This window comes from Genypterus blacodes, unplaced genomic scaffold (genome assembly GCF_046128005.1).
Source record: "Genypterus blacodes isolate CSIRO-AG114 ecotype Tasmania unplaced genomic scaffold, CSIRO-AGI_Gbla_v1 ptg000062l_1, whole genome shotgun sequence".
NCBI classification, from domain to species: Eukaryota; Metazoa; Chordata; class Actinopteri; order Ophidiiformes; family Ophidiidae; genus Genypterus; species Genypterus blacodes.
In genome coordinates, this window is record NW_027466874.1 from 837,169 (window position 1) to 865,000 (window position 27,832).

At 44.4% G+C, this 27,832-nt stretch overlaps 2 protein-coding genes across 4 annotated transcripts in view; both read right to left on the reverse strand.

Annotated features, from left to right (window-relative positions):
• Nucleotides 1-1,980: 1,980 nt before the first annotated feature.
• On the reverse strand, nucleotides 1,981-5,753 carry tbc1d7 (TBC1 domain family, member 7). Of its 2 annotated transcripts, none has more exons than XM_076154572.1 (8): nucleotides 5,500-5,753; nucleotides 4,568-4,687; nucleotides 4,088-4,168; nucleotides 3,700-3,890; nucleotides 3,248-3,385; nucleotides 2,989-3,134; nucleotides 2,506-2,635; nucleotides 1,981-2,307 (listed from the first exon to the last, which is right to left on the reverse strand). In XM_076154572.1, exons 2-8 carry the CDS (start codon nucleotides 4,677-4,679, stop codon nucleotides 2,221-2,223), a joined length of 885 nt encoding a protein of 294 aa, XP_076010687.1. In that variant the 5' UTR covers nucleotides 4,680-4,687; nucleotides 5,500-5,753; the 3' UTR covers nucleotides 1,981-2,220. The 2 variants fall into 2 exon arrangements, with proteins under 2 accessions (XP_076010687.1, XP_076010686.1); XM_076154571.1 differs by having other exon boundaries at nucleotides 5,496-5,753.
• A 972-nt stretch (nucleotides 5,754-6,725) lies between these two features.
• The window catches only part of dspb (desmoplakin b), a 22,677-nt gene continuing 1,570 nt past the window's right edge, over nucleotides 6,726-27,832 (reverse strand). The window contains exons 2-24 of one of the 2 annotated variants that reach the window (XM_076154429.1): nucleotides 26,741-26,837; nucleotides 25,684-25,805; nucleotides 25,436-25,586; nucleotides 24,051-24,176; nucleotides 23,851-23,910; nucleotides 23,595-23,762; nucleotides 22,834-22,938; nucleotides 22,652-22,747; nucleotides 22,136-22,261; nucleotides 21,594-21,746; nucleotides 21,154-21,308; nucleotides 20,933-21,059; nucleotides 20,451-20,637; nucleotides 19,702-20,255; nucleotides 19,234-19,412; nucleotides 18,899-19,037; nucleotides 18,605-18,798; nucleotides 18,082-18,244; nucleotides 17,873-17,956; nucleotides 17,663-17,770; nucleotides 16,974-17,072; nucleotides 14,966-16,792; nucleotides 6,726-13,631 (exon numbers count right to left, since the gene is read on the reverse strand). In XM_076154429.1, the coding sequence (XP_076010544.1) occupies nucleotides 7,305-13,631; nucleotides 14,966-16,792; nucleotides 16,974-17,072; nucleotides 17,663-17,770; nucleotides 17,873-17,956; nucleotides 18,082-18,244; nucleotides 18,605-18,798; nucleotides 18,899-19,037; nucleotides 19,234-19,412; nucleotides 19,702-20,255; nucleotides 20,451-20,637; nucleotides 20,933-21,059; nucleotides 21,154-21,308; nucleotides 21,594-21,746; nucleotides 22,136-22,261; nucleotides 22,652-22,747; nucleotides 22,834-22,938; nucleotides 23,595-23,762; nucleotides 23,851-23,910; nucleotides 24,051-24,176; nucleotides 25,436-25,586; nucleotides 25,684-25,805; nucleotides 26,741-26,837 (11,347 nt within the window). In that variant the 3' untranslated portion in view covers nucleotides 6,726-7,304. The remainder of the gene's footprint in view (nucleotides 13,632-14,965; nucleotides 16,793-16,973; nucleotides 17,073-17,662; nucleotides 17,771-17,872; nucleotides 17,957-18,081; nucleotides 18,245-18,604; nucleotides 18,799-18,898; nucleotides 19,038-19,233; nucleotides 19,413-19,701; nucleotides 20,256-20,450; nucleotides 20,638-20,932; nucleotides 21,060-21,153; nucleotides 21,309-21,593; nucleotides 21,747-22,135; nucleotides 22,262-22,651; nucleotides 22,748-22,833; nucleotides 22,939-23,594; nucleotides 23,763-23,850; nucleotides 23,911-24,050; nucleotides 24,177-25,435; nucleotides 25,587-25,683; nucleotides 25,806-26,740; nucleotides 26,838-27,832) is intronic. The other variant, XM_076154430.1, reaches the window with a different exon arrangement.

Below are 27,832 nucleotides of genomic sequence, written 5' to 3' on the forward strand. Positions count from 1 at the left end.
GGTCTGTTCCATCCTGAGCAAGGTGAACGCCCGGAAGGCAGCTGGCCCCGATGGAATACCTGGGCGCGTGTTCAAAGCGTGTGCAGAGCAGCTGGCCGGGGTCTTTGCGGACATTTTCAACCTGTCCCTGGCCCAAGCAGTTGTTCCCACTACCTTCAAGACCGCCACCATCGTGCCTGTGCCGAAGCACTCCACCGCTACGGCCCTGAATGACTTCCGTCCTGTTGCCCTCACCCCCATCATCGCCAAGTGCTTTGAGAGGCTGGTCCTCTCACACTTAAAATCCTGCCTGCCTGCTACTTTGGACCCTCACCAGTTTGCCTACCGCCACAATAGGAGGAGGACGCCATCTCCACGGCACTTCACTCCACACTGACTCACTTGGACACCCCGAACTGTTATGCCAGAATGCTGTTCATTGACTTCAGCTCAGCATTCAACACTGTGATCCCCTCCAAGTTGATATCCAAGCTCAGCCAGCTTGGTATCAACTCATCCCTCTGCAATTGGACTCTGGACTTTCTATCTAACAGACCCCAGTCTGTTAAGATAGACAACCTCTCCTCCTCCACTAACACCCTGAACACCGGCGTGCCGCAAGGTTGCGTGCTGAGCCCTCTCCTTTACTTCCTATTCACCCATGACTGCGCTCCCATCTATGGTTCCAATTCCATAATTAAGTTTGCAGATGACACCACGGTGATAGGCCTGATCAGAGGTGACGATGAGACGGCCTACAGGGAGGAAGTACAGCACCTGACCACGTGGTGTGCTGACAACAACCTGGCACTCAACACCAAGAAAACCAAGGAGATCATCGTGGACTTCAGGCGGGCCGGGAGCCATGCACACACCCCCATCTCCATCAACGGAGCTGCAGTGGAGCGTGTGCCCAGCTTCAAGTTCCTTGGCATCCACATCTCCGATGATCTCACCTGTCCATAAACTCCTCCACCCTGGTTAAAAAGGCGCAACAGCGCCTCTACATTCTTCGGAGCCTTAAGAAAGCTCACCTTTGTCCCAGGATCCTGGTGAACTTCTACCGCTGTACCATTGAGAGCATTCTCACTAACTGTATCACATTATGGTATGGCAACTGCTCCGCATCAGACCGGAAAGCACTCCAGCGGGTGGTGAAAACCGCCCAAAGGATCACTGGTACACAACTGGACAGCATCGAACAGATCTACCGTCGACGCTGTCTGGGCAAAACCAGGAACATTATAAAAGACTCATCCCACCCCAACAATAAACTTTTCACCCGCCTCCCATCCGGCAGGCGTTAAAGAAGCCTCCGCTCTCGCACCAGCAGGCTCAGGAAGAGTTTCTTCTACGAGGCGGTGACCCTGCTGAACTCTACTCCATTCCCCCACTCAACTCCATCCTCCCTCTAGCATCATCTTGCACTCCACTGCAATTTGCACAACTTTCTGTTTGCACTGATCATTTCCATTTCACTTCCGTTTTGCACTAAGACTCCTTGCACTATTTATTTACATATTTATTAATTTATATTTATAGTTAGTTTATATAGTATATATAATGTATATAGTTTATTCTGTATATATTCTGTATATATTCTGTATATAGAATAGTACACTTTTGCACTTTCTGGTTGGATGCTACTGCATTTCATTGGCTTGTACCTGTACTTGCTCACTGACAATAAAGTTGAATCTAATCTAAAAAAAAAAAAAAAAAAAAAAACCTTTGCAAAGCCTTAATGTGTACTAAACACATTCGGTACATTAACATGCATGAGACGGGTCTGTCCACATGTCTACATGGACAAATTAATTAAACAGATTTACATTCGCATGTTTAATTTCTGGCTGAAAGCATTTATGTTTGCTTCTTCCTGGCTTTGCCGCACATTTCACACTGATGTGATAATAATGATCAGACTTTTTTCTTTATCTATATAGAATTATTCAACCAGACATATTATAAAAATAACGCAATTGCAATTTCATTTCAAGCACTTTATTCAAAATCCAAGCACTTTTCAAAGCTTGCAAACGCCACATAACAATTAAAGCATTGAAGGATTTCCAGCACCCATACAAACCCTGATTATATACGTCATCAAATGTCCGGTTCTGAAAGGTCTCTTACCCACAGTGACCATGATGCATTTTCACCAATCAGTCTGTCAAAAGTCTCAAAGTGTAGTCAGGTCCAGGTGCATGATGGGAAAGCAGCTTCTCTCTGGGCCCGCGGCTACACGGCGTGCATCGGGGTGCCGCAATATTTGTGCCACAAGTCGATGGCTTTGGTCACGATGGCGTCTGTGTTCTCCTGTGGAATCTGGATGGAGAAAGTGACGTCAGCACAGTGATCCTCACAGTGACACACACGCCTGATGAGCTCAATCAGGTGTTAGGTCAATGATCAATCTCTGGAATCAAATGTTCTTCAGTGTTTAGTACTAAAAGGACAGATTTGTGCATCGCAAGGAAGGTTTCAAGGACAGACCGTGATGTTGTCATGCTGTCAGTCACTCACATTGCACAGGAACCTGATCACGCCCTCTGGACGGTTGATGCCCATCAAAATGATCTTGTAGCTGAGGAGAATCTCCAGAGCGACAAACACCAGAATCTTACAGGAGCCGCTGATCACTTTGTCCCAGACCCTGGAGCGGATTGAAGAGATCAGAGGTGCCCGATTAGTTTGCAGAAATGAAAACGTCTCTATCATCAGCCTACAAGTCAGATTAAAGTTCTATTTTCTACTTCCTAAACTGAACAACTGAACATGTGTGTTAGCCAAGGGATGACGATGATGTTCTCCTTACTGACTACTCAAGTAAAAGTAGAATAACCACTGTGGTAAACACACTGTTATAACCCTAAACTACTCATTTAATAGTACTACACTTGACAACAGAAATACTTTTATAAGTCTATGTTTACTGTTAAGTCTTAATGTGGAAGACAAATGAATAATGTTTCCCTGTGAGAAGCATTAAAGCCTCTGCACTCTGACCTCTGCAGGCTGGACTCAGGCAGGCAGCCGGCGAAGCAGCGTCTGAACCAGAGGCTGTGGGGGAGCTGAGGTAGAGCTCCCATGTTCTTCAGGTGGCTCAGCAGTCGAGGCTCCTCCTGACTCAGGTAGTGCTCCAGACTCTTCGGCTGTGCCAGGACAAGAAGAGAGAAGAGCCTCACTATGAGACAGATCACATGACCTAAACTCCTCTTCACAGATTTTGACTTTTTTTCTCCACACTGCTCAAATGGGTACTGACCAGGTGCGGTACAGAGTCTCCAAACTTAGTGTGGAACTGATTGACGAAACACTTGATCAGCCAGTAGCAGTCGATAGGATCATCTACGATTTCCTCCATGGCCCTGCTGATGGACAGGAAGTCCTCGTCTTCTTCATCCTGAATACAGAAAACATGAGCACATAAGCAGTCACTGCAGCTTGCAATACATCCAGCAGGTAGCAGCATCACACCAGTAATGAAGACCTACGAGCCGATGGCATAAATGAACGACTTGTGCTGTGTGAGTAACTTATACATTAAGCCAGGTCAGGCTACACAATATGTGTGTGTTAGTTCTACATACTTCCAGTCTGTTGGAGGTTTAAGTAGGTAGTAAGTTTCTAACTGAATGAAACTAAACCCTGAAACATCACTGCATCTCATTCCAGAATAATAAGACTCAGTGAATCACGAGCACGCCATGTTCTTACCGGTGGGGACGTCTCGGAGCAGCGTGGAAGCACCTGGCTCTCCAGCTGGAACATGCGCAGGTAGACCAGCGTGGCGGACGTGGAGGTGTTGATGTATCTCATCACCTCCAGAGCCTCCAATATGTCCTGGTACTGCTGCTTCCTGTAACCTCCCACCAGAGCGTGAGAGTCACTGTGGGGCGGCAGGATGCCTACAGGAGGAAGGACATTACATACTGCATTACTAAAGATATGATGTTCTGACAGTGTGGCTTTGTTCTAATATTGCCATCAATATTTGAGGGAAGAATTCAGTTAATATATATAATGTTCACACGGTCCAGCCTGCACAGTGAGTGAGTGTGTGTGTGTGTGTGTGCGTGTGCGTGTGCGTGTGCGTGTGTCTTACCCAGCAGGACCTTCCACACATGGATCCTGTACATGGAGGGGAGGGGGAACCTCTGACTGAAGGTGCTCAGCTTCTCTAAATCTGTCAGAACAACGACAACAACATTCAAGTCAAAGTCAAATTCATTTAAACGCACATTTAAAACCCACAAAGAAAAACATGTCACAAATCTGAACAGACAGAAAAATAACACAGGAAACAAATAAATCTCAAAGCCACGATGGAGGAAATGGAAAACGAAGATACAAAAGCAAGACACAATTCATCATGGAACAGGATATGAAAATACATATATAAACACATTTCAGAGTAAGATGCATCACTGATGTGTTCATATGCACAACGCCAATGAATTCAACTAGCAGAGTGGTCACTGCTCCGTGTGTTGGCAGCTCATAAAGAGTGTCAGCCATCGTCTCTCTCTGCCACAAACTGACTCAGCGCTCCTCCATGAGTGAGCGAAGACGGTCTGCTACCCACCTAGAGGATTTTCCTTCAGAAGGATCTCCAGCGACTTCTTCTCCTCCACTCCTCTGAAGCCCACTTTCTCATAGTACGCAGAGCGGAAGTTCCTCTGCGGGTCGTCGGCCATGACGGGACCTGGACACACACACACACACACACACACACACACACACACACACACACACACACACACACACACACACACACACACACACACACACACACACACACACACACACACACACACACCATCAGTGCTTCAGTCGCCTAAGAAGTATAAGCTGTGAAATGTTTCTAAGCTGTGTAATGTCAAGGAGGAGAACATGTTTATGTCACGCTGAAGGATGGTGAGGATCTCAAATCTGCAGCTCTGTGTGCTTTCAGATGTGATGAAGGAAGGATTGAAAGATAGAAAAAAAGAAGGAAAGGAAGAACATAGGAAGGGAGGAATTATCTAATAAAAACAAAGCATAAAGGAAAGATGGGAAAGAGGGAAGTAGCAAGGAAAGAAAGAAAGAAATGAAAAAAGAGGGAAAGAAGAAAACAAAAACCAAAGCAGAAAGTACAGAAACATACAAAAAAGGGCATAATAAAGACAAAAGGGAGAGAAGGAAACGTTGAAAAGCAACTAAGGAAATTAAAAAAAATAACAGACGGAATGAGCAGAGAAAAGAAAAAGGAGAATAGATGAAACATAGATAAGAGAAGAAAGGAACGAGGTGAAGGCTTCAGTATTCGAGTAAATGTACTAACGTCCCACTCGTGTCTCTGTCACTGTCATCACGGTAAACATGCAGCTTTCCGTGACATATTTGGCACACTTACACCAACAAACAAAGCAAGCAAGTAAACACGGACATATAACTGATAGTTTAGCTAAATTGGAATTGAACCAAACATGAAACGCTCAAACGCAAAGATCGTAAACATATTAAAGTCTTACCCACTTGCTTGTCTCACGGCGCCTCCAGCCTCACTTTGTCATCTGTCAGCTAGCAAACATTAGCCGAGCTTCCACGGAGCGAGATGACGGCGCATATTTCCTTCAAATATGAATATTGAACAACTGTTAACAACTGACCGATACTTAGCTGCACGCCGCCATTGTCGTCCCAAACCTCAAAGAAAGTTTGACACTCACTCTCCTGGACAGCTAACGCTAACGCTAACGCTACGTTACTAATGGGGCGATTCCATGCGAGGAAAGCACTTCCGGTTGGAACTATCAAAATAAACCATGGACCAACGCTGATATGAAAACACGAGTGTTTGGTCGTAAATTTTGAACAATTCACATTTACTATTTTCGGCTTATTTTTTTTAACACAGTTAATTAATGACGTCGATTGTATCGCTGGAGACTCATATTGGGATTTATTGTAATGTTGCTACTTTGTCAAATTGAAATATTAAACCCATACATTTTAAAGTAGAAGCAGATAAAGATTTAAGATTTAAGATACTTTATTAATCGTCATTTTGAAATTTATCTTGCAGCCTTCACCAAGTGTCTGTGCAAGTTATTTAAGACTGAAATGCCACATTTAACATGCACTTAAATCTGAGATGTATTGAGCGTTCAGCGTTGGGGTATGTGGGTATTGTATTGATAGTGCCTGGCTCGACTCAGAACTACACGCCACTGGAAGGTATTTTACTGTGTGAAGATATGACCATTGTGACCATTAAAGGAAAAATACCCCCCATCTCCGGGCAGGTAATTGAACTATAACCCTTCTTTTTTTTTTTTTTAGACGTTATGATAATACAGTAAGACATTCTCACGTCAGAAGAAACTGTACTGCTTTTATAACAAGTCAACGCTGACTCAGATTGCACAGGTAAGGCCAATATGCAAAAAGACATCTAAATTCACTAGAGAAATAAAGCAAATTTAAAAAAACTTAAACTACATACAAAACTTGTTTGGTCCACCATAGTACCATTATTTCTTCAATTAACGCAAATGTTCCAAACTTTGATATTGAGGATATATTGTAAAAAAAGAAAGAAAGAAGCTAAATTGTGTTTTTCTTTTGATCTAAAGCCCCTTCAAGTTGAAGCTGACACTAAAAAAAGGAGGAATATCTGTGATTTCCTACAAACAAATGTATTGTTTATGCATAGGAGTAAGCATGAATACCTCAACAATCATAAATTCGAAGGCCACATAAAGGAACACTTAACTTTTATTTTGAAATCTTGAGCAATTGTTACAAAACTGAAGCTTGAAGGTTAACAACAGATTCTGTATAAAATGGTAGTGAAACATATGAAAAGCATTAAAGATGACCCAACCTTGCATCCGCTCCCGCATAAAGTAGGCACATAAGCAATTACTGCAGTCAAACTATTGTAAACATAACACCATTATGTTGCTAAAGAGCAAAGCTTAAAAAGAAATCATGGTCTACTAAGATTTTGGAAAATGTCTGAAATACTTGTAGAGAAACAATAAAATGGCAATCATGTTGTCAGCCTAGCAACATGACTTTGTTACATGCACTATATTCAAACCAAACACCATAGATTTATTTCATAAATACTTCAGCTCATTATCACTACAATATTGTAAGATGTTTTTCATTTTGAACTATGAAGTGTTTGTTAAAAATATACGGATACTGAAGCCTCAAATATTAAATCTGCAATGGATTTTGGCCTTGTACACAATGCCTTTCTGACAAACGTTGATTCATTTGCAATGAAAGAATTGTTTACAGGATATTTCTTCTCTTGACTTATAAATGTATTAATCTGTGGACCTGGAGATGGAGGTGACAGTAACGTTACTGTAGCGAGAGGTTAGTGATGACGAAGGGAAGCCTTGGTCCACACTGCCTCTGCGAGAGCCCCGCTGTGAACCGGACCTGGAGCCTGAGCTGGACCCTGGGGCAGAGGAGACGTTGTAGGGACTGCTGATACCTTTAGAGGACATGGATGATGCCTGCAGCATTTTCACGCCTGTGCTTGCCTCCACCATGCAATTGTCAAGCGCCTCCTTGTAAGAGATCTTAAGTTTGCTCTTAGGGCACATAAGGTTCTTAATGTGGTGTCTGACATCTTGGAGCTTATTAGCTGCTCTTTCATCCAGCCAGCCCATTTTCAGAGCATCTTCAATGGTTCTTCTACAGTCCAGATCTGGGTCATAAAGCCCTCCTGTAACAAACTGGAATTCCATGAACCTCTGGCCTGCATCATATGGTAACCACATCTCCCTCATGGCCTGTGCAACAGACATCTTCCTCTTGGTTTTGACATCCTCAAAGCCATTGTAGGCTTTCTGTGCAGGCTTGAGCTTGGTGGCCATGTCTTCAGTTACTATACCCACAAGAGTGGCTTCTTGCATGCTTAGCCTACGGCCATCTGATGGATCAATAAATCCTCCGGTGCAGGCCTGGGCCTCCAGCAGTCTTTGGGCAGTGATAGAATCCACCAAACCACGATCTAGAGCCTCCATGATAGATATCTTCTCTAGGCTGTCTGTGTCAAAGATGGCCCCCACAGGATTCTGTTCACCCACTGCTTCAGGAGGGGTGGTGAGAGTGATAGAAACGCTGGAATGGTGTTTCAAGGGGTCAGCTTCGTTTCGAGTGCTGATGACTGAGGAATGCTTGTCTCTGACTGCGGAAGTTTTTGATGTGGTCATTTTGGAGACAGTGGATGATGAACTCTGATAAGATGATGAGCCTTTTGACGATGATGTCAGTGAAGATGGAACAGATGACACTGAAGATGATGAGATTGATGTCACTGAAGATGGAACAGATGACACTGAAGATGATGAGACTGATGTCACTGAAGATGGTAAACCAGTGGCTGAGGATCTTGAAGTTGAGGATGATGATGATAAAGTTGCTGTTGTAGTATGTTTGGTCTTTTTGGCAATGATATCCGCAAACTGATGAAGAGTGATGGTATGTGAGCGGTACTTGTCAAAAACTGATTTTTCAATGACCCCTCGCTCCAGCAGCGCGCTGATGTCGTACTCTTTGCCACTCTTCCTGTCAATGATAAGAAACCGTGTTGTACCATCTGGATCAGTGATTGTGATCTCTTCCCACTCACACTCCTGTCCCGCAAGCTCCACGTAGGTATCATAGTCAATGTACCCTTTGTCATATGCTTCACGTACAGTCATCTCTTTGTTCGTGTCTGGATCCACAATTACAACTCTCGTCTTTCTCAGAGTATTCTTCTGAGTAGACTCTCGCTTTTGGTGGTCAATGATGGGCAATAACATCAGGCCAGTCTTTTCATCTGCAAAACAGCGTTTCTTAAGCTCCAGATAAGTCAGGTTTTCTTCTGTGTTAGGGTCAAAGAAGCCCTTAGTATCTGCTGCTTCATCTGTCAGGATCTTGTTCATTTTTTCATCAAAGTAACCTCTTTTATAGGCCATGTCCACATCAATACGGTGGCTGTGTTTGGGATCAATGATACCACCGCTGGCAATCTGGGCCTCTAGTAAACGAATACCATGACCCCTCTCAATAAGACCTCTGTCGATGGCCTGGAAGAGCGAGATAATCTTGTCTGTTCCAGGCAATTTGTAGCCTGTCACAGCCCTCTCCGCTGAAAGTAGTTTGTCCTTGAACTCTGGTCCAAACAGTCCTTTATTGTAGGCATCACTAACCGTCAGGTAAAGGTTGTTCACAGGATCAACTAAAAAGCCAGAGGCAGCCTGGGCCTCGAGCAGTTCCAAAGTCGTCCCAGGTCGCAGCAGCCCTTCTTTCATTGCCTGATAGATTGGCATGACCTTTTCACTGGCCTCATCATGGACCCCTGCTATGCAGGCAGAACCCCTCAGATAGGAATGCAGGCGATGTTCAATATCCTTGCTCGTCAGTTTGCCCTCTCTCAGTTGATCCATATCAGACCGTTCCAGAAGATTAGCATCAACCAGATCAATAACTGACACCTGCCCCCTGAGGCCCTGAACGGTTAGTGGCTTTCTTGGTGCAGGGAGAAGCAAAAGGCCTGTGCTTAGATCTGCTTTGCATTTTTTCTTCAGAGACACATAGCTAGTAGCTTGGTGAGTGTCTGGGTCTATGTAGCACTCAGGAAACTGATTCAGGGTCTTGAACAAATCCTGATCTATAAGATCACGATCCATAGCAATGTCTTTGGGCAGGAATACACCGAGAGTGGGGTCCAAAATACCTCCCACAGATTCTTGAGCTTGAAGCATTCGTACAGCGGTGTCTTTGTCAATCAATCCCTTCCTCATGGCCTGGCCTGCTGACAGGAGTTTGCCTGTATGAGGGTCTCTGTAACCCACAGCAGCAACCTCAGCTGCCAGCAGCTTTTGTTCATCCTCCTTATCTATCACTCTCTTGGCATAGGCTTCCTCTACTGTTAACTTCTGATTACTTCTCAGGTCAATGATGTGACCTGTTGCAGCCTGAGCAGCCAGTAACAGGTCAGCGCTGTCAGAAGACATAATTTTCTGTTTCTTTGCCTCTGTGAAGGACATTTTTCCCAGAGGTCCAGCTGCCACACCAGAAATCGATCCTGTCCCTTTCAGAAAGACCTTCTTGTCCACAGACACATCTGAAACAGTTGTCTCCCCCTTCACAAGTTTGTTAAATGTTGTTTTGTCCAAGACCCCACAATCAAGTAACTGCTGTGCTGTGACTGGCTTTCGGACTCCATCAAAGATCAGTTTGGAGGGATCTTTCTTTTCAGAGATTGGCATAAGTAGCAAGCCTGTGTTTAGGTTTGTGATGCATTTTTTCTTCAAAGCCCCATAGCTGGACTCAAGATCTGTTTCTGGGTCAATGTAACATTTTGGATTCCGGTTAAGATCACGAGAGAGGTTTTCATCCAAAAGGTTGCGCTTTATAGCTGTGTCTTTAGGAAGAAACACACTCAGGACGGGATCTAGAATGCCCCCCACAGATTCCTGGGCCTGCAGTAGACGTATCCCAGTCTTCCGGTCTATAATTACCTTCTGCATGGCTTCAAATACTGAGAGAGGTTTAGCCGTGCTAGAATCTGTGTAGCCCACAGAAGCAGCCTCTGCTGCAAGCAATCTCTCTTGGTCTTTCCTGTCTACCACTCCTTTATAATATGCTTCATCCACTGTCAGTTTATCATTGGTTATCGGGTCAATGATGTGGCCTGTGGCAGCTTGGGCATCCAGGAGCAGATCTGCATTCTCTGGAGACACAAGTTTCTGTTTTTTAGCTTCTGACAAAGACATTTTGCCTTTTGGTCCAGCTGCCACTCCAGCAATTGGCCCAGAACCCTTTAGATTGATCTTAATTTCTGCAGATACTTGTTGGACAGTTTTCACCCCTTTCAGTAACTGATCAAATGTTTGCTTGTCTAGAACTCCACACTCAAACAACTGTTGTGCTGTGACTGGCTTACGGACTCCATCAAAGATCAGTTTGGAGGGATCTATCTTTTCAGAGATTGGCAGAAGATGCAGGCCCGTGTACTCCGTTTTAGATCTTTCCTTCAAATCTGCATAGCTGACATCATGCTCAGTGTCTGGGTCAACATAACACTTTGGATTCTTGCTTAGCTCATGAGAGAGGTTTTCATCCAAAAGGTTGCGCTTTATTGCTGTGTCTTTAGGGAGAAATACACTAAGAGTGGGATCTAGAATTCCCCCCACAGATTCTTGTGCCTGCAGGAAGCGTAACCCAGTCTTCTTGTCAACATGTCCCTGCTTAATGGCTTCAAACACTGAGAGTGGCCTTACTGTGCTAAAATCTCTGTAGCCCACTGCAGCAGACTCTGCAGCTAGCAGTCTGTCTCGATCACTGTCATCTATCACTCCTCTGGCAAATGCCTCCCCTACAGTCAGTTTTTCATTTGTTCTGAGGTCAATGATGTGGCCTGTGGCAGCTTGAGCATCAAGTAGCAAATTTGCACTATCCGGGGACATGAGCTTCTGTTTCTTGGCTTCTGACAAAGACATTTTGCCTTTTGGTCCTGCTGCCACTCCAGCAATGGGTCCAACTCCTTTCAAATAGACCTTCTTGGCCTCAGACACCTCCTGGATTGTTCTCTCCCCTTTTAATAGCTGGTCAAATGTTAGCTTGTCCAGGACGCCACACTCAAACAACTGCTCTGCTGTCACTGGCTTTCGGACACCATCGAATAGCAATTTAGACGGATCTAGCTTCTCAGAAACTGGGAGAAGTAGCATGCCTGTATGAGGCTCTGTCTTACATCTTTTCTTCAAAACTCCATAAGTGGTGTTCTGCTCGTTTTCTGGATCAGGATAACACTCAGGACTCTGATTTAGAGCACGACAAAGGTTTTCATCCAAAAGGTTGCGCTTTATAGCTGTGTCTCTGGGCAGGAAGACACTGAGAATCGGATCTAGAATTCCACCTACAGACTCCTGGGCCTGCAATAGGCGTACGCCAGTCTTTCTGTCAATTAGTCCGCTTTTCATGGCCTCAAATACTGACAGATGCTTGCCAGTTTTAGGGTCCCAGTAGCCCACAGCAGCAGCCTCTGCTGCTAGCAGTCTATCTCGATTCCTAATATCCACCATTCCTTGGTTACAAGCCTCGTCAACTGTAAGCCTTTGGTTAGTTTTGGGGTCAATGATGTGGCCTGTGGCAGCCTGAGCATCAAGGAGGAAATCTACACATTCTGGTGATAGGACCTTCTGTTTCTTGGCTTCTGGTAATGACATTTTGCCTTGACGACTAGCTATTACCCCAGCAATAGGCCCAGTCCCCTTCAGACTAATGTTTTTGTCAAGAGAAACCTCTGATACTGTTTTATTCCCTCTTTCTAGTTGGTTGAACAATGGCTTGTCCAGGACACCACAGTCAAGCAAATCCTTAGCCGTGACTGGTTTGCGAACTCCATCAAAAACCAGTTTGGAGGGGTCTATCTTCTCTGGGACAGAGAGAAGCAGAAGACCTGTTTCTGGCTCTATCTTACAGGCTCTCTTCACTGCCATATAAGTGACACCCTGCTCACTTTCAGGGTCCAGATAAACCTCAGGCCTCTGATTTAAAGCACGATACATGTCCTCATCAATTAGATTGCGCTCAATGGCTTTGTCTTTTGTGAGGAACACACTGAGGGCGGGATCTAAAATGCCCCCCACAGACTCCTGGGCTTGAAGCAGACGTAGTGCTGTATTCCTGTCAATCAGACGCTTCTTCATGGCCTGAAATACTGAAAGGGGTTTGTTTGTACCAGGACTCTTGTATCCTACAGCTGCAGCTTCTGCTGCCAGTAATCTTTTTCGATCTGCTTCATCAATTATACCTTGATCACATGCCTCCTCGACTGTAAACTTGCGATTGGTTCTGGGGTCAATGATGTGGCCTGTGGCAGCTTGAGCATCCAATAGCAGGTCAGCACTATCTGGTGGCAGGAGATTCTCTCTCTTGGCTTCTGTCAAAGTCAGTTTGCGTTGGGGTCCAGTAAAGGACCCTCTATCATTTGGACTTTCAAGTATCACCCCAGCTATTGGGCCTGTCCCTTTAAGACTGACCTTATTGTCTGCAGATACCTGGGGGACAGTTGTATGCCCCTGCACAAGGTGGTTAACAGTTGGTTTTTCCAAGACACCACATTCAAGCAACTGTTGTGCTGTGACAGTTTTGCGAACACCATCAAAGACCACAGTGGAAGGGTCTATGGTTGGGGGCTCTCTCTGAGTCTTCAGCTCGGTCTCCATTGTTTGTCTGATAATTGTCACTTCTCTCAATTCTTTTTGGAGGGTTGCTAGCTTACTTTTATAGGTCTCCTCTAGCTCCTTCAATTCCCTCATCAGCCTCTCAATCTCACTTTTCAGGGAGAGCTTTTCCCTCTCAAGACGCTCCTTTTCAGAATCATGCTGCCTAACCAAGCCCTGCTTACTCTCACTTTGGTCCTTCCAGTAACCTACATTCTTCTTTACCCTCTCATTTTCTTCCTGTAGAAGCTTCTTATTGCGCAGCTCAGATTCCAGGGACAGTTTAATGCGATGCAGTTCATCCTCTAGCCTCTGTATACGATCATTGTCCTGTCCTGATGACTGCAGTCTCAACAGCAGAGTGTCTCTCTCGCTCACCAACTCACTGTACTGGGATTGTGAGGACTGCATCGACATGGTTGTCTGCAGGAAAATATAGAGAAAGATAAAGATGAAAGAAAGAAAAGAGAACAAAGACACAAAAGTCAGTAAACTCAAACTTTTCTACAAACAAATACTAATGTTTGCAACATCCCAATCTACAATCATACAAATGACACTGGAGGAAAATAGCAGAAGTATAATAACTGATCAAATAGGATTGCATTCCCTCCCAAAAACTGTTCATTAATCAAGTAGGAAAAACTGCACAAGCCGCACAATGCTGAAGTATGATCCAATATATTGACCCACAGATTCACACAAGTGATGTTGTGAAAAATCGAATTCACTCCAAAATAGCACAACAATACTATTCAATCAGTGTACTCACTGGTCACTGAAATCACAGTTATTAAACTATTCAAAGCAGATTATTAATGTTTAGGCGTGATCATACTGTGAGCCAAAACACTGGGCCAACTTTCAGCCTTATTCCACTACAGTCAGTAGAACATAGCGAGTCTGTGTGTAGTCTGATGCAATACGAATATGAAGACTGCAAAATCTAATGAGAAAACGTGAAAAACAGGACTTACAAGATTGGGAAGTAACAGTTTACATATAGCAGCATTACATGGGCAGATTTCAGATTAAACAGAATAGGCAAATATCATAAAATATTTATAAATAATATCAACCTTCCCAATCTTGCACACATTGGTAAAGTTACTACATCAACATTAGTGTTTACAGCACAACGTGAAAAAAAAACATGCAGGTTAACTATTAAAACAATTACAATAACTCAGACCACTATAGTGCCCAATCTGCACAATATGCAAAACAGCACTGTTAGGGAGAGATGAGGCCAATCAACATTACTGTTCTCAAAGAAAAGGTACATCATTTTGTTTGAAGAAACTGGAGGTATTTTGAAGTTTTTAATGTAAGATATTTGCTGTTTTTTAAAGTGCAGATTGTGCGTGTGTGTTGTGAAATTAAAGATCATCCAAGAGGCGACAACAAGATGATGAACCATGATTATTATTCAGAGGACCATTGACGATGATGTCATTGACGGCAAAGGCAAAAAAGCATGCAGACTGCCAATTATTGCAGCGGAGGCAGTGGGTTTGGTAGGGTGGTAGGCAGAGAGGTACAGATTGTGTTTGCATGACATGACATGCAATACTGACATGCAAATGCATTTGAACACATACAGAAGTATGTGTTCAAATCAGAGTGGAGAAGGCATCTACAGGGGATAAACAGAGGTTCCAGCATGCAAGGAAAAGGCTTGTCTAAAGATAGCTACAATTTAATTGTTTGGACCCTGATTTGGAAAGACAGTCCAGGAGAGGTAAAGGTCCATGTACCTCGATGGCCAGCTTTTGTGTTTTCTCAATCTCCGTCTTGAGTTTCTCCCGCTCTGAGGAAAGCTCTGAGATCAGGTTTTGGTAGTCCACATTGTTGCGGGCATTGGCCTGCAGCTGCAACTCCAAGGCAGTAATTTGGGCAGACAGCTCATCGTTACCCCCCTGTTGGGATCTTAAGAGCTCCTCTTTTTCATGTTGTATGGTCCTTAGCTGCTCTTCCAGTCTCAGCTTCTCTGTGGTCTGCTTCTCTTTCAGTTCCTTCAGGCTTTGCAGCTCAGTAGAGCTCACATTCAGCACTTTACTCTTCTCTTCTATTGTTTTGTTAAGGCCCTCGTTGCGGAGGTTCGCTTCTCTGACTCGAGCCTGCTCCTGCAGGAGTTGCTGCTGGAGGGCCTTCAGCTCAGAGGTCAGCTGTGTCACATGCTCTGTAGATGTCTTGTTTTGCCTTAGGCTTCTCTCTAGTTCTTCATGCAACTTCTGACGCTCCTCTTCACCTCTCATTCCTGAAGTGTTGGCCTGGTCTTGACTCTGGCGTAGTGCTGTGATGGTACTTGTGTACTCCATCATAGACATGGTGCTCTTTTCCAGCTCTGTTTCTGCATGTCTTCTTCTCATTGCTTCCTCTTGACTGGTTTTCCTCAGATTCTCCACCTGGCTCTCCAGCCCATCTCGCACATCTTGAAGGTCCTTGAGGCGCCCCTGTAACCTGGCACCATTCTGTTCAGATCTACTTCGATCGCGGCTCTCCCTCTCCACCTCCAAGCGTAACCGTTCAAGCTCGTCTTCATACTCCTTCACCTGGGTCACAGCTGTGGATGAACTTGTTAATTTGATCTGCAGCTGAGCTAAAGTCTGTTCTAGCACACCCTGGCCTTCCTCCACAGTTCTCCTCCTGCGGGTCTCCTCTTCTAGACTGTGTGTGAGGTAGACCAGCTGTTCATTCTTCTCCTCTAGACTCTTCATGACATCAGTGAGCTCCACCCTATGCTGGATGCTTTCCTCCTCTCTCAGCCTGATTAAGGCCTCCATTTCATCTTCCAGTTCTCTCCTCCTGTGTCCTTCCTCAGTGATTACGGAGCGTTGAGCACGAGCCTCTTCCTCTGCACTCTTCCTTTGCTCCTCGGCTTGGTTGATAGACAGTCTGAGCCTCCTCAGCTCCTCCTCCAGATCCCTCCTCTCTGCCTCCATCCTTTCACATTGCAATTTGAGCTCTGAAGTGTGATCCTCCTTCTCGGCTGCCAGCCTCTGGATGTCTGTGTGGCTGGAGTTGATATGGGATTCGTAGCTGACTTTCAAATTATTGATCTCCGCACAGCATTGGCTCCTTACCTTAGAAATATCTTTCTGCAGATCCTTCATCCTTGATGCTCCGTCAGCCAGCTGCCGACGCAGCTGTTCAATCTCGTTCTCCTTATCTGACACAGTCTTCTCCACCTCCACCTTGGCCCAGCTGACTGTCTCCAGCTCTCTCTGTCTCTTCCTCAGCACTATATCATACTCCTCCTGCTGCTGGGTGTAGCGCTCCTCCGCCAGCCGCCTCTTCCTTTTCTCTTCTTCAATTAAGTAGTTGAGACGAGCCACCTGATCGCTGAGGTCTGCCAGCCGACCATGAGTGGAGTCAAGACTCTCCTTGCTGGCACTGCACTGCAGAGCTGCACTTCTCTTCACCTCCTCTATCGACAGAAGCTGGTCCTGGGACTGGGACAGCTCCAGCTTGTATCGGGCAATGGACTGTTCCAGAGATTTGTTCTTGTCGTTGCGGTCTTTAGCATCACCTTTCAACTGGCGTAACTCTTCTTCCAACAGCTCAATTCTAGTGTTGCGAATCTGGAAGAGACAGACCAACGATGAGCTACTTCCAAAGTCATTTTTGATGTGCAATGTGGACCTTTAATATCAACACCATGTACGGTTTCTAAATGATTTTTAGTTGGTTTCACTGTCACTAGATCAATGAAATTACCTCATATTTAAATAATGTTCAAAAGTCGCATCTCAGTTTGAGTACCTTAAGTTCCTCCATGTTTTTGAGTAGCTCTCCCAAGTATTTTGAATAGTCACCAGACCAAGTCAGCAGCTCCATGTAACGAGTCTGTAGTTGTGTAGCCTGAGACAAATACACAACAAACTCATACATCAGGTCAGTGAAGGGACGGGTCGGGTTCAGAAGTCATATCACATGACAGTAATTCTTTCAGAGTTTTATAGGGTTGGTTCGCCCCAAATCAGCATCTTTACGCACCATTCATAAAACAAAGCACTAGAAAAGAGCATTTGACACTTCATCCAAAATGATGTTGGTGATATTTAGAGTGTATTTGGTTGACACAGAACAATAAAAATGACATGTAGGCCACTCAGTCGATTAGCCACTTTATGTAAGTTTCCATTTTCTGATTTGACGTTCTGATTTAAAATAACACTTGTGTGCTAATTAAAGGTAAATAAAGGCAGTTTGATGAATGAGCTGAAATGATCATGGCTCATACTCAGCATGGTGTTGTGTTGTCACCATGATTTCTTTGAATGACTTACAACCGGATATCATAGTTACTCAGGATAAACCAAACCTTTCTGCATGGCTTGGCATGGACATTGGTGAGGGGAAGTCGATTTTTTTTTTTTGAGCGAACCAAACCTTTACTAAGGACAGAAGAGACAAACAACTTAACTTAAAATGCTGCCAAGTGTTATTACCTCCTGATTCAGTTCCATGGACGGAGACTTCAGCATGGTCCTCTTGATAGGGATGTTCAGCAGAGTCTCCAATCCAGACGTGTAGGAGTTGAGGTCTGTCTCATAGTCCTGCAGACAAACAAAATGATAAACGTTAAACGAAATGACCTTTATGTTGAGTTTGGACTAAGCCGGTATACCGCTGTGTGTATGTACTGTAGGTCCTTCTACCTTGATAGAGCTCACGCAGGCCTCATTGTCCTTCAGCACACTGTCCACTGTCTGCCTCCTACCTTTGATTTCTGTGTTCAGGGTCTTGAGAACAGTGACACAAAGAGAACAAAGCTTAGATGCTCAATACCAACACAGAACATAATACTGTAAATGTCTCCTGGGTTACATGGTAGGTAAGTCAATCAACGAAGGGCTGAGCAGGACACCTTCTGATTGTTAATGTGATCTTTCAGAGCCTGGACGCTCTCGATCTTGGTAGCCTGCAGGGCATCCTGGCATTTCCGCGTGGCATCGATCCACTGACTGAGGGAGGTGCTGGTCTGTTGATAATGCTGCAGCTGTGGCAGATACAACTGCAGGTCCTGCAGTCTGAGTGAGGCAAACACAGGGAAACCATAAAATACAGCCAGCAGTGAAGCTGCGAACCAGACATGAGATCAGGGCTAATACAAGAATATATTTTCTGAATTTGCACATATTTACGTGCACTTACTCAAATTAAAGAAATAAATAATTTTGCATGTATAATTTAAGCATTACACATTGGGGTTGGCATAAATTGGCAATTGTGTTCTCTGAGTAACAGTCTTTGTGATTGAAGGGAGTTCTATGGAATCCTATTAAATGCCTCTGTGTAGAGTAGTATAGTGGCCATGTAAACATCCTGAAAGAGGAACAGTCCAGTGTGTCTTTATAGTAACACATACAGGAAGTGCATGTTTAACCTACCTGGTGTCAATCTGTCCCTGGATTCGTCTCCAGCGGTCTGACAGCAGGCTGACCAGCTCTGTGTATTTGGACAGCATCATGTCACACCTGTGGAAGGACGCCCCCATCTGGCTGTTCCAGTGACTTGCCTTGGCAAGCTCCGCCTCCATGGAGGCAAGAACATCCTTCTTCAGATCCAACTCCAACTTAATTTTCTACACAAAACAAGGCACATGAATTATAGGAATTTGAAAACCTTTCCAGAACCTGCGACTGGATCAGTTGTACGAATATGCAGCATGTCTCATATAATACCTTTAAGGTGTCCATATACTCCTCCACCTCACTGGGTGACAGAGAGGTGGTCTCCTTCTCTGTCAATCTGGCCTCATGAACTTTTACTATGTCCTCAGCCCGAGCCACGCTCTCCAGCATGTCCCTTAGAGCCCGCAACCTGAGAGCGGAATAGAGGAACATACATGAGGTACAACTACAATACAAAGCGTAAAATGTCCCAAAACTGAAATTCCGAAGTACCAGTTCTTCAAAGATGTACCAAAGCTGTACTTAAGAGAAGTAGTTGCGTAGAGTAGAGTGTGTGTATTGAGCTTCTTCCCACTTCTATACAGAGGATACTCATGAAGGCTCACCTCTGCAGGTAAGATGAGGAGCTGCTCTCCAGGCTGCCCAGTCTTTGGTTGATGACCCCAAGCTCACTGCGGAGGAACTGGACTTTGTCAGCATCGCTTATCTCCTCCAGCTCCCTCAGGATGCGATCCCTCAGACGTTGGTACTCCTCACGTATGGCGTCCACATCACGCTGCACCGTCTGCGCAGTCAAATAATGGTCAGCTCTCAGATAACAGATGTGTAACCAATTACATTAAGCATAAAGAGGTATTACTCCGGTGCACAATAACTGACAACGGAGCAGGAGGGAAGTACTTGTGTTAAGAGACACTTGTGAGTGGATGATTCTCTATGTAGGATGAGCAACAAGGTCAAAGTCAGATACCATAAGGAAGTCACCTGTGCAGCTTGTTCAGCCACCGTCTGATATAGATCTAGGGAAGCACACACACAGACATTGTGTGTGTGTGTTCAGGCGAGTGTATTACCTCTAACTGTGTGAGCTTGAGGCCACAGTCGTGCACGCCGTCGTCTCCCAGGCAGATGTGAACGTGCTGACTCAGCAGGCCCTCTGATGCCTCCAGCCTCAGTCTGAGTGCGTGTAGCTCTGACAGACTGCGGGAAGAGGTTGAATGGGAGGAGGAGCTAGGGATAAATGCTGAGGAGGTGGAGGTCTCCACCTTCTTCTTGATTGGCTCAGCCTTGTTCACTTTCACTACCTCCTTCCTGATCAAAGTCTCTTTGTTAACCACCTTCACTTCCGTCTTCTTCTCAGCTAGTTTTCTGGCTTCCGCCTTCCGTCTTTCTTCTTCAGCCCTCCTCGCTTCTTCAGCCCTCCTCGCTTCTTCAACCCTCCTCGCCTCTTCAGCCCTCCTCGCCTCTTCAGCCCTCCTCGCCTCTTCAGCCCTCCTGCCTTCTTCAGCCCACCTCGCCTCTTCAGCCCTCCTCGCTTCCATTTCAGCGTTTTGCTGCTGTATAATGATCACCTGCTGCTGGCGTTGTTGCTGGGCTTGCTGTGCTTCAATTTGTCCTTGTTGAACAACTACAAGGGAGAAGGGGAACATTTATTATAACTGCCCCAAACAACTACTTTATTGTAAGAATCATTATTAATAGAAGTCCAGGGATCATCCCATTAAACAGCCCCCGATTACTCCTCCGCCACCACAAGGGGTGTCTATTAACTTTTGTCCATGTAAGGTATGAATAGTATGTCATTATAAAACATTCTACAGACCATAAGTAGGCAGCTGCACCACCAGTTGGTCATAGTGGGCCTGAGCTCCGTTGAACTGGTTCTCAATGCTCCTCTTGTCCTCATCGACAAACATCTGAGAGCCGTGAGAGCTCAGCTTGAATTCTGCAAAGTGAGTCTCAAGGTTCTTGATAATCTGGCGGTACTCCTCAGGACGCATTCGGGCCAGCTGAACACACACACACACACACACAAAGGACAAAAGCTTACGATTCAGGTCTCCGCAACAATAGAAAACACGTATATCATCAAAGACAAATTGAGAAATATTGGTATATTTGTCATAACACTTCATTTGCATACACATTAAAACAGTGACAATGCATCGTTATCTAAACAGCATAATGTGATTGAAAATAGAATAAATCTGCAAAAATTTACTGTAAGAGATCTAGACTATGTGATCCTTAGCCACCTCTGAACGCTCTGTGTGTGTGTATGTGTGTGTGAACGTAGTGACTCACCATGGAGATGGTGAGGGAGTTGATGTGTCTGATATCGAGGACACAGTACTGCCAGGCGATCAGACTCTTAACATTGATGTACAGCTGATTCCAAATGGACAGGATGGCCTCATAGTACTGCTCGTTCCTTTTGACAAAACAAGAATTTGACAAACTTTAACTCACAGAAAGTTTCAGCCCTAGATGTTGGTCCAAAGCGAGTGCAGGCGTGCGTGTCTCACTTGCTGGCCATGCTGATGCTGAGGGGGTTGGGCGGCGGTACCAGCAGGCACACGGAGGGCACCAACATATCCAGGCCTCCAGGACCCGTCACACTCCACTTACTGCGCTGAGAGTTATCCTTCAGGATGCCCTCGTTGCCCTTACTGATCGTCTTCTGTGGAGTTCAACCACATGATCATGATGAATAAACGAGGAGTCTGTTTATGTTTCTTCATACAGCATGATGTCATAATGTTTGATGAGTGATTATGGGGGCTGTTCCTTCATGAAAATATGGGTTTAGTATCTCAACTGTTTTCAAAACTCAAACTGGAACTTTTTGAGTGGTGACGAACAGATAATGGCACAAATGATGTCTGTTTAGTGTGAATGTAAATGACAAGTGTGTGTGTGTGTGTGTGTGTGTGTGTGTGTGTGTGTGTGTGTGATGTGGTCTGACCTGGTCCTGTTTGAAGTCACACAGAGCCTTGACGATAATGGTGCTGCTGCTCCTCTCCTCTGGGTTTCTGGGCTTCAGCCTCACGATGTTCTTTGATGCACAGACCAGGTGATGGACCTGCCGCTTGTTCTCCATGATTCTCTGCTTCTCTTTCTGGAGATGAAACAGAAACCCGGTTTTGAGGATGAATGACATTTGATAAAGAGACAGAAGATGAATGAGGAGGAAGAGGAAATTGTCCAGCAGCCTTAAACAAAGAGTGTCTGAAACCAAAACTTCGACCAGATTCAAATATAAAACTATTGAAGTTCATCAAAATACTAAGTTAGGTGAGTTTTAATGGACAAGGATTTCTTCAACTCATCAATGAGATTTCACAAACAATCAGAATAGGTGAAGAAAGAAGGATTTTAAAATATTGCACAAAGGCCCACTAACAAATTCATATAAGACTAAAATATTCAACTAAGAGGTAAGTAAGGAGGAGAGTGAAGATGTTTGTCGTAAATGTTAGTCCAGCATGACTTAAATCCATCTCTGACCTCCAGCCCACTGAGGAGCTCCAGCAGTTCCTCCAGATTGGTCTCCTTATTACAGGAGAACTTCTTGCGCACCGTCTCATGCTCCTTCTGCAGTTTGCTGTACGTCTCATTGGCCTCCTTGAAAAACTGCACCACAAACAAAGAGAAAATTCGTGAAAATTGCATGAAAGAGTGAGATTAAAAATCCAGTAAGCTTCAGTATAACACACTGTGTTTTCTGCAGGCTCACACTGGGGCTGATGTATGATATCAGCCAAATCATGGGACATCTAATGTAATTTATGTGAGTAAAAACACACTGTGTCCTGGACACTGACAATGTCTAACACAATTATAGTACACAATTTCACCATCAACATAAGGGAAAATAAAAAGCAGCAAACTAACTATGGAAACTGTATTTATTCTGGGCAGCTTTAAAGATATTAAACAATAATAATCCAATAATAAGTGTTTGCGTTTGCGTGTGTGTGTGTGTGTGTGTGTGTGTGTGTGTGTGTGTGTGTTTGGGGTTACCTGGCTGTAAGCTGCATTCTCCTTCAGATGAGTGCCGATGCATTTGGTGATCTGAAGCAGCCAGCTCCACTGAGTCTGCAGAGTGTCCATGTAAGCCTGGAACACAAACAAAAACAATGAAGACCTAACAAGAACAGCAGATGAATAAAGGGAAAGGTCAGACTTTCAGGTTTGGTCTGCACCTCGATCTTGTCTGCGGCCGGGTGGTTGTTCTTCAGGACAAGCTCCACTTTGCTCTTCAGCTTGTTCAGGTCTTTCTCTTTGAGCTCCAAGGCGCTCATCAGTTTCTGTTGCAGAAGAAGAAGAAGGTTAAGAAAGAAGCAGAGCTCCTCTGAGTGCAGTTGGAGGAACTCTGTGGCTCTGTGGTTTGGTGTCGGCTGATCCAAACAGATGATTGATGCTTCATTGTGACATTCAGCATAATTAGAAGCATCAGTGTAATTTAGGTTCACTGGCTGATGAAGCTGTTTGGATTCCAGAGAGCAGCACTCGATCAATTACATGTTTTATTTGGTAGGATAGTTATGGTAAATGATAAATCAAATAATAATTCCTTCAAAATGTGATTATGGTTATGATCATTTTATTAAATAAAATATGATTTCAATTAATTAAGTGTGAAAATGTAAGTCAACAAAAAAGTGATTAATACATTTGCCAAATTAAAATTTAATTATATTATTCTGACTTAAATAATGAATAAAATGTATATTTGAATATTCCAAAATGACAACAATCTGACAAATCATAATAATTAAATAAAAGTTTTTACATCGAAATATTTTAGGAGCATTGATTAAAAGTTAATTTAGTTTTTTAATTTTTTAAACAGAATATTACATAAATTTCTTCCGCTTAATGATCTTCCAGTGCATTAGGAAAGAAAATGAATCAAAATCTTTCCTGTTTCCATCTCCACAGCGAAGATTCTGTTCTTACTGACCGAGTAGCTCTCCTGCTTCCTGGGGACGTACTGGTCGATGTTCTTGTCTCCCCAGTCAAAGATGAGCTCCTCCTCCTCTCTGTCGTTCACCCACATGATCTCTCTGGACATGTCCTGAATGAGCTGCTGGAGCTCCCGGAGGTGCTCAGTTCGGCCGAACGACAATTTCTACCACAGGATAAGATGGAGAAGCTTAAAGACCAGATCTACAGTTTAACGGGAAACACACCAGATGATGTTTATCTGTGTTCTTCACCTGTAGACTGTCCCATTCCTGCTCCAGAGCGTGAAGGTTTCCCTTGTCTCCTTTCTTAGTCTGTGGACAAATAAAGGGACAGAGGGTTAAAATCGTCCTCCACCCAACATCTGTCATCTGTCAAAACCTGCTAAAACCACTTTTGATCAGCATTTACTCATTTCTAGTACATATCCTATACTTGAATGGAGAAAACCCACCAGTTCGTCCGTCGCTCTGTCCACCTCATGGCTCCTCTGGATGGAGTTGTGAAACTTCTGGTGGGATGCGAGCTGCTGCTCAATGGTTGCAAGATCGTCTCCCCACAAACCTGTTTCAATCAGACGCTGAAACACACACACACACACACACACACACACACACACACACACACACATAGACAAAATCATATTTAATAAACGCAAAAAAACGGATTTGTTCTGAACCAAAGAGGGGAAACTGCACTTATGTGTCATGTGCTTCCAGCCACCAGCAGGGGGAGGCAGAGAAGCATGGTGGATCAAGAATATTCTCTACACTTCTGTGGAGAACAACCTCAGGGCAAACATCTCAGGAATCTTCCAGCAGGAGATGGCAGATCACAACCACCTTTTCATTTCTATGTCACCGCTCGTTCGTCCCAAATTCACCTGTCTGAGTGTTTGTTTGTTCTTCTTTCTTTTCCCGAAATGTCTGGCATTTACTGTCATGACTGACAGTTTACCTCCACGCCCCATATCAGGCGTCTTGGCAGTGCTTAGTGGAGGAATGTTGTGAAGTCCCTGCTTAAACTCCATGACAGTATTTGGCCTGTAGCACAGTGCAGATGCATTAGTGCGTTTAACCAGTCTGGTTTAGTGAGCTCTGTCAGTTTGGTAGTGATTAACGATTTCACTGTGTACTCTCAAAAGATGAACCCCATGAGTCACAGCCACCGACATGCAGCCAAAGCTTCATGTTGCACCTGAACGCTGACAAATCAGTCATTGCTTTATCTTTATTAAATTGGTGATACACTTAAATGTGAACCTAGTTGAGACCCACTAGCTGGACTCGCAGGTCCCTTTCACATGTGCTCTCTAGTCAAAGGTTCCGGCTGTAGTCCAGGACGGCAGCATGTGAGATTGTAGCTGTGAAGCAGAATGCTCGTAACATTCCTGGATAGACTCGTGTGAGAACAGAGGCCTGGACATTTTGGGATGAGCGAGGGAGCGACTTTTCCCTGTTACTGGTAAGGATGTTGACAGCCAGTGGGTTTTCCAGAAGAAGCTGCACATTATTGGAAGACATGTTCGGACTGAGAGATTCAGTTGTTTAAGAGGACGTGAACCTGAGCAGCGTAACTACATCACACACTCATTATTATTATTCTATTTCCTTCACTACATGGCAGTTGACAAGGTGGTGTTTGGGTTGGTGGATCTGCTGCCACCCACTGGTTTGGAGTGAGAATCACACCCCAAACCTAGCTGGGAGTTTTAGGTTTAAGTGAGAACACGATTGTCCCGCTCCTGTGAAAGACAGATAGGAGCATCCCAGCAGGCGCTCCTGCTTTGTTCTGGTGTACTTGTGTGTGTATGTGTGTGTGTGGCATGTGTGCGCTCACCTTCTGCTGTCCGATCCAGCCTACGGCCTCTTGGAAGCTCTTCCCAGCCTCCTCCCAGCCTCCAGAGCTCACCCTGGTGCTCCTCCTCCTGTGGAGGGACCCAGTGTAGGCCATGTGGACTCCCTTCAGCTGATCTCTGCAAATCTCCAAACTAAACAGAGGGATCAGCGGGAGATAAAGGACATTTAGGCTCTACAGAGACACACAAAGACGTATTACAGGATCACATGGAGAAGTGTGTTTCTTACGTTCTCACTACATTGTCAGCAGGTTGTCCCAGCTGTTTCAGGTCCACAGCACAGTTCTTCAGCTCATCGATGGTCTGCTTGGCCATGGTCATGAAGCGCTCCACATCTCCTGGTGCGCCGCCCTGCGAGACATGAAGGTAACATTCAAAACACAATGTCCTTCTGACAAAAGGAGTCCTCCACTTTTGATATGATGTCACCATCTACGGCCAAATCGGCTCCAGCTGAACATGTTTGGGCAGATGTGAGAGTCTAAAGGTCGCAGTGTGCACCCCGAGACCCCGACACACACATACACATCAGCTTTAAACAATGGGACTACAGTAGAGAGTAATTTGAGTAATATGTCTATAATTATATAATGAGTCCTATGGGCAGGTATTTATCCACAATGGCTAATTTGTTGACTTAATGGGATTATTATAAGTTTGAACAATTTATGAACCAGTCCAAATATTCCACAAATTTCAGTCATGCAGGTGAAAAGAAAGATCAAAGCAAACAAACAGCTGAAAAACTACCATAAGTCACACCAAAGCAGGGCATGTTTGACACTTTCTGTGAACTTTACAGAGGAGGAATCACCCCCATGCAGCAGCTGAGGGCCCTGAAGAGGTGGAGTGTGTAACATGAAGTAAATGTTTGCTTAACTTAACCTAACAACTCTAAGCTATCAGTGGATCCATGGAAGGTGAAAATGTGCACAAGCGTCAACTCCAAAAACAAACCCAACAGGCAAACAAAATGCTCTTTTATTTATCGATCTAAGCTGAGCTCCATCCTGAATCAGCCTGTCTAATTACAACCTGCCCAAAATGAATCGACTGGCCAAAATATATGGATGGAAAAGTTAATAACAAATAACCGTCGCCTCCATCATCCAGGAAGAAGACTTAACATCGAGTCATTAAAGGTTTAGAAGCAAACCAGCTCATTCAATGCTTTGATTCTGCATTGAAAACGCTCTGAATGAGTCACGGCCTGAACAAGTCCAGATCAGCCCTGCAGGGGGAAACCAGGCAACAACAGGCAAGAGATGAGACACAACATGACTCACGGTGTGCAGGGCGTATTCAGCTTTCTTCAGGTACTCCTGGCACTGGCCCTGCAGGATCATGGCCTTCTGGTTGATGCTGCTGAGTCCGGACATGGCGCTGTTGGGGGGGGGGGGGCAGAAAGGTCACATCAAAGGCGGCAGTTTGAGGTTGTAGAGTTTCCATTTTGGGGTTCTTCATTACGTCTAATGAAGAACTACTGCACTCTTTCACATGATCTGTCAGATTTCACTTTGGACATGACAGAAATGTGGATGTTGTACAGTACATAATTTTCAGGAACTCAATCTGACCACACTATCTAAAGAGAAGGCCTGAGTAAAATGAAGTCTAATACAATGCCAACACAAAACACAGCAGGACAAACATCACAGAGGACCTTTTTACTGCAGCACTGTCGTTGTGCATTACATTAACAGATACAGATGAAGCAAATAAAAGCATAACTTTGCGTATGAAACTGTAATTTCTTAGGAGGACTCATTGAAAGCACCTTATAAGTGTATAAGAGTGAGAATGACACCTTTTAGGTCAAAGGTATTTAAAGTGGTTCATTGGCGATTTTGCAAATTTAATCAAATTTTTATTCAGGTGTTAGGGAAATGATGTCCAAACTAGATGAGTGACATTGTTTATCTAAGATGCATGTTAGAGATATTTCCCTTCACTTACTCGGTCATTTTAGACCCACGGTCCTTAGATTGGAACCTTTCATAACTCTGCTATTGCTTCCAATGCTTATGCGCTTTATAATCTATTTACTATTTTTCTTGCATACACATCTCCACAACATGCTCATATGTTTCAGGGTCAAAGGTCAGAGAAAACACTTTTTGGGGCAACACCAGAATGACACAACCAACAAAAACGCAATGTCAGGGACCGAGTTTGGAAGAAATGCCCTGAAAATTGTGACATTTTGTTGTTAAATTTCCATACACTTGTCAACTTGTCCTCTGTATTATCACTACGTAATTGCAAAGAAATATCAATAAACCTTTAGTTGCTAAAAACAACTTTGTGGGAATTCCCTAGCGAGCCCAGAAGCTGAAGCATTGACCTGCTGTGGCCTGCTGTGGTGTTCAGCATCATTC

Excerpts from the sequence above, each read along its gene's own strand:
- tbc1d7 (XM_076154572.1), bottom strand. The coding sequence starts at position 4,679 with ATGGCCGACGACCCGCAGAGGAACTTCCGCTCTGCGTACTATGAGAAA. Across the intron at positions 4,169-4,567 it reads TCTGAAGGAAAATCCTCTAG|ATTTAGAGAAGCTGAGCACC; the intron begins GTGGGTAGCAGA and ends TTGTTCTGACAG. Across the intron at positions 2,636-2,988 it reads CCTGAGTCCAGCCTGCAGAG|GGTCTGGGACAAAGTGATCA; the intron begins GTCAGAGTGCAG and ends AATCCGCTCCAG.